This window comes from Penicillium vulpinum, assembly GCF_028829585.1.
Source record: "Penicillium vulpinum strain IBT 29486 chromosome Unknown utg000001l_segment0_segment0, whole genome shotgun sequence".
NCBI lineage: Eukaryota > Fungi > Ascomycota > Eurotiomycetes > Eurotiales > Aspergillaceae > Penicillium > Penicillium vulpinum.
Genome location: NW_026643241.1, coordinates 6,737,305 through 6,750,548, shown reverse-complemented (window position 1 = coordinate 6,750,548; position 13,244 = coordinate 6,737,305). Strand labels below are relative to the sequence as shown.

At 44.3% G+C, this 13,244-nt stretch overlaps 2 protein-coding genes across 2 annotated transcripts; both read right to left on the bottom strand.

Moving 5' to 3' along the window:
• Positions 1-6,549: 6,549 nt before the first annotated feature.
• N7479_002418 (uncharacterized protein) lies at positions 6,550-7,371 on the bottom strand (the record flags this gene model as incomplete). The annotated part of the gene is given in 3 exon segments (XM_057250115.1): positions 6,550-7,047; positions 7,066-7,229; positions 7,362-7,371. The coding sequence occupies 3 exon segments, from the start codon at positions 7,369-7,371 to the stop codon at positions 6,550-6,552; spliced, it is 672 nt and encodes a 223-aa protein (XP_057114547.1).
• A 191-nt stretch (positions 7,372-7,562) lies between these two features.
• Positions 7,563-8,405, bottom strand: N7479_002417 (uncharacterized protein; the record flags this gene model as incomplete). Its single annotated transcript, XM_057250114.1, has 2 exons — positions 7,563-7,949; positions 8,007-8,405. The coding sequence occupies 2 exons, from the start codon at positions 8,403-8,405 to the stop codon at positions 7,563-7,565; spliced, it is 786 nt and encodes a 261-aa protein (XP_057114546.1).
• Positions 8,406-13,244: the final 4,839 nt, after the last annotated feature.

The window sequence follows — 13,244 nt, the reverse complement described above, 5'->3', positions numbered from 1 at the left end:
TTGATCAAGTGGCTGATACAAAAACTGGTAAACCAGGGGCAATGTGTCGTCAATACCATAAAGTCCTCGATTATCCAGCAAATAGGCGGTATAGAACAACTGCACTTTATCGACACTTAGCTGGACCGACTTATCGTAAATCCAGTACCCAGAAGGGTAATATTAAGGGACTACTTATGAATACCGTATATATTATACAATTTTTCTATTATTTATTTACTAATAACTCTCTGGATTAATAGGCGCAGAACGTACCAAGTAAGTTAACAGTTTTTACGCAAGAGGTATAGGAACAGAAGCTCTTACAACTACTTACCCTCTCCTGTCTCCCCTTTAAGTTTATTAAATACCTAGAATTTCGTGAAGTTATTAACTTTACCCGACTTACCCCGATACAACTATAGATCCCTTCTGCGGTCACAATACGGTCTCGACTACAGCGGTATATCTAGGAACAGTAATAGTCTATTCTTAATAAGCTTCCTCCTAATGCAAAGCTTTCGATTGCATTAGATTGCTGGATATCTCCGTTTCGATAGGCCTTTATAGCTGTCACTGGCTACTTCCTCGACCAGTATTGGGAGTATCGAGAGGTTCTTCTTGGATTTGAACCATTATCTAGCTCACACTCAGGTGTCAACCTAAGTGACGTGGTTTTAAAGCTCCTCTATCAGTATAAGATTGCAGATCGAGTACTTACAGTCACTACTGACAATACATCAAATAATAATACTATGATAGTAAGTATCCAAGAATCACTCCAGTCGCTTAAGCTAAACAATGGTGCTACAATCGTTCGGGTTCCTTGTATTACCTATATTATCCAGCTTAGTCTGAATGATCTTCTTAGGAAGATAAAGGCAATTCTAAAGAATAAGAGTGCGGAGATAGACTGGTCTAACGACTATATTCGCTCTCTTCGTGCAAGGTAATAAAAAAGAGAAATTGTTAATACGCTTAATAAGGTATATCCCTATAACTCTACTTTTTTTATTATACTAATCCTTCTATTCTTATATAGGTCCGAAACCTTACTATCTATATTAACGCAAGTCTATAACGGAGAGAGTTATTCTATAACCTTCAAACTGAGGAGCCAAAGCTTATTCCGATCTAGGATGTCCGAACTCGCTGGAATTCGATATTTTTGATGCTCCGACGTACCAAACGGCTCCAATTAACCTTTGATCAATTCTGCGCTCAGTATGACCAGGAACACTTTACACTAAGTCCAGAAGAGTGGCGACAGATTGACTATCTTCTTTGGATCACCCAGCCTTTCTTTAAATTCACCACTCTTCTTTCTAAAACTAAGGATATTAGTATTCACCTGATCTTTAATATCTACAACAAGCTCTTTAACTACCTTGAAAAGTCAAAGACTGTTTTAAAACGGAAGAAGGTTGTATAGAAGCAGCTTATACTTGCTTCTCTTAAGGTAGCAGAGAAGAAGCTTTCGCAATATTATAGCTAGACCGATCAAATTGATAATAATCTTTACGCAATTAGCACTATTCTCTTACCCCAACAAAAGCTTGACTTTTTTAAAGGAAAGGACTGGGATAATCCGGTTAATAACTGGCGTGCAATCTATCGAGTAAGTCTTGAGGAATACTTTCAGTCCTACAAGAAACTTTATTCAGATACACAATCATCATCCAGAGCTCGATTATCCGCAATCGCGATTTCAGAGCTTGAAATAGAATACGGAGTAGAAGGGTCCCAGCCCTTAGTATTGAGTGAATATAATGAGCTTAAGGAATACCTTGACAGTGGTAAGTTATATCTTTTTGTTATCTACCCTATATTAACTTATATTTAAGGTATTATACGAACGCCTACCTATATATTTTGGAAAGAGTATTAGTATCAGTACCCTACTCTTACAAACCTTACACGCGATATACTATCAATACCAGCTATAGGGGCGGGTGTAGAACGCCTTTTCAACTCCGCCAGGGATATCTGTCACTACCGACGAGGCTCTCTAAAGGTATCAACAGTTCAAGATCTAATGATATTCATATGTATATCAAAATTTGAGATCGAAGATACCCACCGAGCTTTGATTAATAAGTATCTTTTATATAAAGAGATACAAGCCAACCAAGAGGAGAGTGATATAACCAACACTTATCATTTTGACCCTATAAGTGATAATGACGAGGGCAGTGATACTTACGAGGACGTGGAGGATAAGGATAGTACTATCGAAGTGGTAGTTGATCAAGGTCAATCACAACGGAGGCAGCGGACTCAATCGGAGCTCGAGGTTGAAGAGCAGGAGGAGGATACGGATGGTGAGCCTGAGTTACCTTATACACAACGGTATTCAGGGAGGGTTCGGAAGCGCTCAAGTAAGCTTGATGGTTATGAAATTGAGAGTGATAAACGCCGTAGAACTTGAAGCTATATAACGTATATTAGTTCCTCAAAGAATGAGATATTTCTATTAAGATTTGATGTTATTTAGCCTGTTTAAATGATTACTCCTGGTTATATTTATTTTCTATAATACTAAGCTGTAAACCAAATACTAAATAATACAGCTGAGAAATGCATATTTTATGCAACTCTAGGGATTTCCCTGTTTGTCCTGTTTGTCGGCCCTCAAAATGTTTGGAGGGCCGCCCTCTGAGGGCAAGAAAATAACCTGCCCGACCCGCGGGTAGGCGTCGCTTGCCCTCCGCCCGCAAAAGTGCGGGTCTGCGGGCGGCCCTCAGAGGGCCGCTCGCGGGCGGTTATGAGGTCTAATTATCTCTAGAGATAGGGCAGTCGACCTCCGCGCGCGGTCATATTCGAACGCTAGTCTAAGGATACCAGCTACCGGTATAGCTTGCGATGTAGTTGAGGTAAGGGCTGGTTCGAATTTATCTATTACCCGCTCTAACTCTCGCGTGAGTGCACGGGCACGGGATAAATGCTTTCGATCTTTTATTACTACTAAAGAAGGGTATACTATACTATATAATACGCGGAGACCGAGATATAGACTTCTAGGAATAAATAACAGAGCAGAATTAGCTTTCTTTTATACTTTTTTAATCGAAGGAATAAAGCGAGTTATTATGCTATATAGTACGGAGTTCGATCTCGTTGACAAACACGGGTGACTGCGCGCGCCCGCAAGAAACCCAACGGCTAGTATGTAGGTAATATTTACACGTTAGCTGACCGTTATCCAAGTATAACTTAGCTGCCCATTTCTGCAGGTCCTGAAATATTACTTCTTAAGCCGACGTCCACCGTTTCTATATCCTTTTTAGGCTCCTACGCCTCTGTTTTCTCGACCACGCTGTTAAGTATAACCTCAAATAAATCTGAGCCTCAGGAACTTTCTTTAATACCATATTCTTTAAGAAGATAGTCTGTTATAGCTCCTATCCGCTAGCTAACCTTATAAATAAGATTAGCTAATTTGCTCACTTACTCTAGCTCGTCGGTGACCTGCGTCAGGGCCTTCTACGTGGTAGTCAGGTCTTGGTTAAGCTTTCCCTAGATTTTCTCTGCACAAATTGCCCGCGAATTAACTGTGGTAAGGATATAAAGTATTTCCTATAGAAGTTAGGAGAGTTTTATCTAAGGTACTTTAGTGGTATTATACTAACTAGAGTATCTATAGCTTAGCTAATTAAGCTTAAGGAAAAATGAGTGTTACCAGGTAGGTCCTAAAACTATAATAGTCGAATAAATCAAGTCCTATAGTCTCGGTTTATTAGGAGGACAAGCGAATTAGTACAGTTATACTGCCTTAATTGATCAGGCGACTAAGGCATTACTAGTTTGAGAACGTTGGTTTCTGCGGACTAGGGTAGCCTTTACGTTGAAGACCGGATCGCTGAACGGACCCGAAAAGAACACGCTATTATCTCCCCATGCAAGGCTACAGTATATACTAAGTCGACGTGGTAAAGTGGCTGTCATAGAGACACAAGAAAAAGCCACGGCGAGATTATCGATAGCGTAGATAACTATAATTCTGTTTATACTAATATATATATAAGTCTATAGAGCAGCGATTGTTAGTTTGTTATAGCGCATATAGCTGTCCCTAGGCACAGATAGATTACTAGATATCATTTTAGTTCTATTGTATCTGCAGTCCTTTCTTTACTTGTAAGACCATACCTACACTCCTATCAAGAATCCTAAAGAGGGTAGGACTAGAGGTAGTATACATTATTATTGTCCGCCACTCTCGTTAAGGCGATCGACGGATTTTCCAATCCTCCTTTCCTCGAGATTACTGGACGGTGAGTAAAATACTGGAATGTTAAGTTTGGCTACTAACTTTTACTAGGATATCACTGTGACCTTTAAAGATAAACAAAGCCCGTTAATAGCCTCACAGATCTGACTTGTAAGTCACTAGCGGTGGTATACTCCATATAAGGAAAATCGGTGGTGGAATGGCCCTAGATGGTCCATAGGGCATAAAGGATGACTATTTTAAGAATACGGTCAATATAGTTAAAGAAGATCCAATTATAAGTCTGCGTGGTATATACATATGTATTATTTAAGAAGACTGTAATAGCGGGGTGACCTGTGTGGTAAAGTCTGCCGTTGAGATATCACCGTATTAGATAGCAGGTCTCTCTGAGGTAGACCTAATAGAAGCAATACTTAGATACGATCGAAGAAGGTACTAGCACTATCGTTGAAGGCTTCTTTAATAACCACCGACTTGACTAACTAACGACTTCCGCTTTCCTTATCGATATGCTTTTTGTTTAAATGTTCTTACTTGAACGCTTGAGTTTAAATATGTGTTATTTTAACGTGCTTTGATTTAATGTTATTACTTAACCGTTCTCACTCAAATGTACTCACTTAAACGTGCTTTGTTTTAACGCTTCCCTCGTTCTTAGCTATCCTTTTGTATTGATATGCTTTTTGTTTAAACGTTCTTATATAAACGCCTATATTTAAATATGCTTTATTTTAATGTGCTTTGTTTAGCTTTATTTAACTGTTTTCACTTAAATGTTCTTACTTGAACGCTTGTGCTTAAATGTGCTTAGATGTGCTTTATTTAACTGTTCTCACTTAAACGCTTATGCTTAAACGTGCCTTGATTTAATGTTCTCACAAAAATGTTCTCACAAAAACGCTTATGCTTAAACGTGCTTAAATGTGCTTTGTTTAACCGGTCTTACTTAAACGCTTCCCTCGTTCTTAGCTTCCTTTTGTACTACACGCTCTGCTTTTTAAACGCTATCGTTATCTACACCTTCTTTCTTTTCAAACTTTATAAGCTTCTTTCTCATACACATTAAGCGCCCTCGCTATCAACGCTACTATTTTAATTGTCCTCCTTAATCTAACGCCTATTGTTATTAGACCTTCAAGATAAGACCGTTTGATACCGCCGATTTTAACACCCTAGCTTTAATAGATTACCTATCGCTGCCTAAGTCGCTGTGGGAGACCATAGTTTAATTTTGTCTAGGTACAGTATAATAATCTTCAACAATCTAATTAACCTAAAGGTTATAGTTCCTCTCGTCTAAATATTGTGGGCTCAGCCCTCGAAAGTAAGTCTTACAGAAGCTTTAATCTTAACGGTTCAATTATATACTACGACCACCTATGTCTTTAGTTAATCAGCTACGTAGTACAAGAGGATAGTTGAGAACGAGGGAAGTGTTTGAATACTACTGTGTAGGTAAGAACGATTGAGTGAGAACTGTTCAAAGACAAAGAACATTGAAATAAGGCACGTCTAAGAAAGGTACTTTTGAATGTTTGAATATGATACGTTTAAATATAGGCTTTTATATGAGAATGTTTAAATATAGGCTTTTATGTGAGAACGCTTAAACAAAAAGTATATCGATATGAAAGGATAGCTGAGAACGAGGGAAGCGTTAAAATAAAGCACATTTGGAAATAAGCGTTCAAGTGAGAACGTTTAAACAAACACAGCATGTTTTAGCATAAGCGTTTATGTAAGAACGGTTAAGTAAGAACGTTAAATCAAATCACGTTAAAATAACGTATGTTTAAACTTAAGCGTTCAAGTAAGAACGTTTAAACAAAAAGTATATCGATAAGGAAAGCGGAAGTCGGTGATTGTTCAAGTCGGTGGTTATTAAAGAAGCCTTGACGAAAGTGCCAGTACGTTCTTCGACCGTGTCTAAGAATTAATTCTATTAGGTCTACCTCAGAGAGACCTACCATCTAATGTGGTGATATCTTAACGGTAGTTACTTTACCGCACGCTTACCCCGCTATCACAGTCTTCTTAACGCAGACTTATAATCAGATCTTCCTCAACTATATTAAATATGTTCTTGAAACGGTTATCCTTTATACCCTATGGACTATCTAAGGCCATTCTAACACTGATTTTCCTTGTATGAAGTATACCACTGCTAGTGACCTATGAGTTAGATCTGCGAAGCTATTAACGGGCTTTGTTCATCTTCACTTCGATTGTGTATATGTGAATTTGAGGGGAGGTGCGGGTTAGTGAGTTTTAGGTATCGGTTGCGCTAAAGATATGGGTGCACGTTAGATGACCGAGGCGTAGGTCGGTTTTCGAAGTTAAGGTAGAGAAGTAGTAGTCTGTGCCAATTGGAGAGGGTAAGGAGAGCCGGCCTGCTGCAAAGGTTGCGGGTGCGGGTGCGGGTGCGGTTGCGGTCGAGGTTGCGGGGGTGGTAGGAGTCTGGTAAGAGTAGTAGGACCGGCGGCTGGAGATTCCTGGCACTGTATGCTGATGTTTGAAATGATTGTCTTTGGGGGTACCCTGTTAGAGGGAAGGTAGTGGTAGTTAGGTGGTGATTTGGTCGAAGTAGTTATTGACTGGGACACTGAGTCGGGTTCAAAAAGTGATTTTAGATCGCGATAGATGATCTGCCATATGCAATTCTCTGTGTGAAGTCGTGGTATAGTATAGTATTTTTCGATAGGGGCTCGCAAGAATGTGGTTAAAGGGGTTGTCGTCCCATAGGCAAAGCAGCATACGGCTCGGCTATTCAGCCCGAGTGGCTTGTGATATAGGCCATTCTGTGCTAGTTCGAGAGGGGTGACGCCGCCTAGGAGCTATCCATAAAATAAGACAGCCCTAGCGGCGATGGTGCCGTGGGTAGTCGAGATACGGTCATAAGGCTGATCGGCGTGATACGGGGCGGTTTGTACGGGTAGAGTAGTGGGGAAGGCGGGTTTGAGGAGAGAAGATAGGGGATGAAGAATAGGGAAAGGTCTCCTGCCCTTTTTACCCTTTTCTATAGCGGAGTTGTGTCAAGTCTATCTATGGATATGTATTTAGCCGCTGTATCAGTCTGTAAGTCGACCTAATTGGCACTATTTTAGAAGCCTTCGTTCCTTGGTTAAGGTTAGTTTTCACATTCAATCACTAGTGGTCATACTAAGATGGTACTAAGCTAGCCCCTTTAAAGTATGAACCTTTATGGGAATGTGATTTTTAAGCCTGTTTATATTTTTTACAAATTCCTGATTTATCGACCTACTCGGTTCTAGAAGCTTCGCCACTCGCTCTACCGTAAAAGCTCCACCACCGCTTTATAGCCATTCTGCGTGGCGACGGACAGCGGTGTCTAATCGCTGGGGCCTTCCTCAGGCTGCATAACAACTTGTTCAGTTTCAAGTAAACATTCCACCACCACCTCGTGGCCCGCCTGCGCAGCTCGCAACAACAGTATCCAGCCGTTGTTGTCCTTTAAATCTGCATCAACACCCTCGGTCGCAAGTAAAAGCCTCACCACCGCTTCGTAGCCATACCATACAGCGACATACAGCGGTATCCAACCACTGGGGTCGTCCTTTGGCTGCAAATCAACGTGTCCGGTTTCAAGTAAGAGTTTCACTACTACCTCGTAGCCATAATACGCGGCCCGGAACAGCGGTGTCTCGTAGACGCATTTTAAATTAACATCAACACGCCTGGTGTCAAGTAAGAGCTTCACCACCGCTTCGTGACCGTTCTAAGCGGCTGCGAGCAGAGGTATCTCGCCGTGGGAGTCCTTTAAATCAGCGTTGACCCGCCCGGTCTTAAGTAAGAGTTTCACAACAGCCTCGTAGCCCTTGTACGCGGCCCAGAATAGTGGTGTTCTGTCGTGATCGTAGATATCAGTAACCTCAACATAAGCTCCATTTCGAATACAGATACGAGCTGTCATTTCCATCCCCCGCTGGGCCGCCCATAGCAAAGCGGAACTTCCTAGCAACGAATTGTGGCGATAGAGGAAGGAGTTGAGGGGAAGATAGCATTTTCGGCAAGTTCGAGATAACGAACTGATGTCCTTTTCTTTCTCTAGAAAATTTGCAATCAGGAAGAGTAACTCCTCGGGTAGATGAATAAATGCTTTTTCCATATCGTCACTCTTACTAAAAAGGCACTGGGCCGTGGTCGCGGGGTTAAGGGGTGAAGTGGCAATCATAATTCAGGGGTCGTGGTTGCTCAAATTAAACTTTTGAGGGGACTCTTATAGCCTCTACACTCACGTTCTCAGAGATCGGAAGGAACAGTCAGGGGAAGCGGGGAGGTTTGTCCCACTAACAAGTGCAGTGAAATTCGAAATTGATACAGGATGGATTGAAATCAATTTCACCACTTTCAAAACACGCTATACCTATTAAAGTTCATGGCCCCCGGTCTTGGCAGTATTTTATATTCGGTTTCAATGATAAAAATCAATGGCGTATTATTCCGGTATCTGATTGAGCAGCAACTTCTTACAAACAAGCCAAACTAAAGAGACACTTGCCTGGTTAGTTTGATATCTGGCCAGACCTCGAGACCTCCCGAGGGCATATACCCTCTGCTCAATTAGGAGAAAACGTTATCTTGATGGAGATCCGGGCACGCTGGGTTATAAAATGCATGTAATTTGGGGATCTCACAATTCCTGGGAGCTTAGTATGTATTACTTGGCGTAAATGGTCGTATAGGTAATCTAAGAGGAATATTGATACTTCGGGTCTATTCCCAATACGATATAGAAGATCTTGGTATTAGGGTTGGGGAATCAAACGAAGAGTGCAGGTGGTGATATCAGTTTCGGGAAGTACTGTAATCCTGACTGCACACTCTACCTCGCGACCATCCCATTTGGAGTGCTCTGTCAAGAGCCCAGAACCGTAGGAACAATGTCGGATCGTACGCCCGCTTCCCATTAGCAGAAGCGCTGAAGACCATGGACGTCGACAGGCTCAATGAGCTGGAAACCATTGACTCCCGTCCGCTGCCCTCCTGGCGCCCGGACGCCTTTACGGATAACGAAATCGAACACGACCGGGAAACGGCCAAAGAAAGAGCAGAGGGTGCAAGGAACACATCGGACATTGTCGTCTACTCGGACGCCTCCGGGCGCGAGGGCCATCTAGGAGCCGCCGTCGTCGCACTCAACGACAGTGATGAGGTAACGGAATCCCAACAGGTGCAAGTGGGGTCGATGGAACGGTGGTCGGTTCATGTAGCGGAACTGATGGGGATCTTCTACGCGGTTATGTAGCATGATATTCAAACTGGCTCACCAATGCGCAGTCCTTGGAAACCAAAGGCAAGCAACAGCAACAATCCTCTGCGACAGCAGATACGCTTTGCAAGCAATCCAGAATGTGAAAAATAGATCGGGGCAACGAATCATCCATGCAATCCTCCTAGCAGCCACCGAGGTTCAAGCAGGGCACATTTCCCTCCGTCTCCAGTGGATGCCAGGACACTGTGAAATCGTCGGGAATGAGGCCGCGGATCGACTCGCCAAAGAAGCCGCGCAACCGGGCAAAACCCATCCTTTCCGGCCGCTGCTGACGAGAGAGAACGCATTTCTCCGCGGCGAGATTCACGCTCAGTGGGAGCAGGAGTGGAACTCATGCACCAAAGGAGCGCATCTACGGAAGGTGGACAGCGCGCTACCAGCGAGGCACACCAGAAAACTATATGGGAACCTGCCCAGGAACCGAGCATATTTGCTCACTCAGCTGCGCACGGGCCATAATTGGTTATCCACTTACGCCAAGAAATTTGGCTTCCGAGACGACGATCGCTGCGAGTGCGGCGCGCAGGAAACGGCTAGCCACGTGTTGTTGGAATGTCCAAAACTACGAGACTTGCGGATAGAATTAAGAAGAAGTGTTGGGGACGCGTTCAACAGCGTGTCGAGTCTGCTGGGAGGCTCAAAGGAAGGTGAGAGAGGTAAGCCAGACACCGTCTCGAGGGCGAAGACGGTTCAGGCCGTACTGGACTTCGCCGAGGCGTCACAGAGGTTTCGCAGTCGTGCGCCACAAGGGCAGCCTAACAACGGGAGCGGCAATGGGCCAGGGTAGGCCGTGACGAGGCTCTAAGATTCAGTCAGAAAGTGGATCACTCTACATGTACTTCATTCATGATATATAGTTGTTGTATCCTGCATATCGTTCGCGAAGTTGGATTCTAAACCACAACCCACTAGGCTGGGTACGGATTCGTATTTTAGTCTAGTTGGGAAATCAACTGGTTATGAGCCCGAGTTGCACCGCCTTTGAGCGCGCCGGTTCGATCCTCACAGTTCGCGTTCTTGAGCACCCAGAGCCACCAGAAGACGGCCTATGATTGGCCACACAGCCAGGCAGCAGAGCTTCATACGCGCCCCCAGCCAAGCGTCTATGGTTTACGGGGGAGAGTTGGATTCTAAACCACAACCCACTAGGCTGGGTACGGATTCGTATTTTAGTCTAGTTGGGAAATCAACTCGCGAGGGGACAGGGTAAATGAACACTACTACTACTACTACTACTACTACTGTACCAGCAGAGGCGAGCATTGACTCCCGTGAGGCAGTTGCGGGAGGGGAGAACCCCTCCGTAGGCCTGTGGGCTCTGTGCGGGCATCACGTGAGGCAACCCCAATAAAACTCCTCCCTATATGAGACATCCCGCCCCTGTTACTGGAAGACGCGCGCTGCGCACGCTGTGGCCCTGAAACAAAACGGGATGGAAAGCGAGCTGGGTTTGAAGAGATAAAATGACGCTGAAGGGATAATTCTGATAGAGCGCGATAACTACGCAAGGATAATAAGATAAATCAGATATGCATGCCAAGTCGTATAGCATCATATGGCCCAAAGGGTGATTGGCTGAGCGTAGACGCAGAAATATATCCGTAAAGTTAAATTGAAACATTTAAGGGGATGCGGCACTTTAGAAATTGAAATAAGTGTTCATCTGGCAAGTGAGTTTTAGGTCTAAACCAAATGTTTCTTATGTTGATTCGTTGCTGGAGATGACGATATTTTAATGTGAAGTAAAAAAAGAAGTTATATAATTGAACCATCCTTTCACGGTGAGGAACGGCCTCATATATCTGAAGGTTCATTCCATGTAGCAATCATCTCTTTTTCGAGCTCCTGGAGTCTTTGTGTTCCAGTCATCAATCGAGGGTCGGGCCCGGATCGGAGCTGTTGGATATCGAGTGCCTGCAGGAAATCAAGTCCTTCGGAGGATTGAAGCCAGTATAGCTGCACATGCATTGAGCAATACTTCCGGTGGTGATCTCTTTCCCGGATCGTGAGGTCGTCTTCAAGCTTGAGGATCGCACCCGCAAGTGTAGATTCTTACACTTTGTGGTTGGTGAGGCAGAAGGCCGGATGTTGGAAGCAGTCGTGCTACACACCTTAAAAGAGATTTGTGTGGCGGCAAAGTAGAAAGGCTACTTGCTCCTAAATCGTTAGCGGTTGACAAGTTCAGAATATTCTTGGATAATCATTCCGGCGACAATTGTCGCAGGTCACAAACTGAGTAGAAAGCCATGGTCTGGCACAGCCAGAGCAAAGGGTACCAAGCGCAGCGGAAGATGACATATGTAGGGGAGTTGACCTGGTGAACGGTATCTATTCCTAAGCTTGCAGAAAGACAAAGGGTAATTGGGCCAGGCGAACCAGAGCAGGTAGAAGAACAAGAGGCGATCACCGTATGAAAGATGTCGGTGAGGAACCTTGCCTTGCGTTGAGGGAAAGGGAGAGCCCCCTGCCCCATGTTACCTGACTATCCGCGTGCTCGCATTGGCTTCTTCCCCTCTGCTGGTATAAAGAAATATCAGGATCGGATTCGTGCAAGAGCGCACGTGCACACGGCCACGTATCTGCGGGATACGTGGCAGACAAGGATCAAGGGACAAAACGGACCCAATAAAATCTCAGACCGACCAGGATATAGCGACAAGGATGAAGACGCAACATGACAAATGAAGCAATGCAGGAGCAAAACACGCTTCCTATGGAGGTAAAGCGGAAGCCAAAGGGCACAGAAACAGAACCAACCATCGTCGATCAAATGCGAGAGACACGTGATACAACGGGAGAGCAGCGAACGAAAGGCGAGAGCGCGAGAAAGAAACAACAAATAAGAGTAGTTCTTGGCAAGAGAACAAGCGAATCAGCATTGAGATCAGCAAAGAGGTTGGTAGTGGGAAGCGCAGCAAAGTTTTGCGGGCAGGTCGCGCAGGGTAGTATACCCTTCACTCCGTTCCTTCGTTTCAGGGCAAAGATAACTCCTTAAGTCAATCTAAGTCAATCAGACAATCACTTATCTCAACACTACCTATCTCAACACGAATATATTCGTTATTCGTGCCGACCCCTACTCGTTGTACTGAAGAAGACAAAGCTCTCTATCTGCGCCCTGAATTTAGAAGACTCCTCTTGGAGGATCAAAGTGCCGACAACGTTGGTCGAGATGAACTGCTCCTTAGTTTGACTACCAACATGCGGTTTATGTCCCAGTGTAAGGCGGGGCTATCGCGATCGGTCCGATCGCATCGCTTCAACGACTTCTCCAGGGCTGCCACCGATCGAAGCCCCCCACGGCTGGGGTAAAAATTGGGGCGATTGGATGGCTCGAAGCGAGACTCGGCTTGCTCACCTGGAAACCTGTTTTGTTCGGGGATTTGCCCAGATTCTTGGTGCGGGCGGAGTCACTGCACCAAGACTTGCGCGGCATGGCTACAGCTATAGCCACACTATAACCATGACTACGTCCCCGATCGCGTCCCTAACCGTGTCCTTGGCCGCCTCAGTACTCGATAGTAATGGCTGTATTAATGGTCAACTGGTCGTGAAAACTAGCACTTAAGGTACCTGACCATGTACCTTTGGAACCATCAGATCATCGATATGCATGTTCACATGGGACGTAGCTTAAATCTACTAATTCCAAGGTTCTAAAGGACAGACCATCAGAAGATTGGACTGGATGACTGAATTGAAATTAGTTGTAGTGACAGACTAAGTGCATCCATGGCT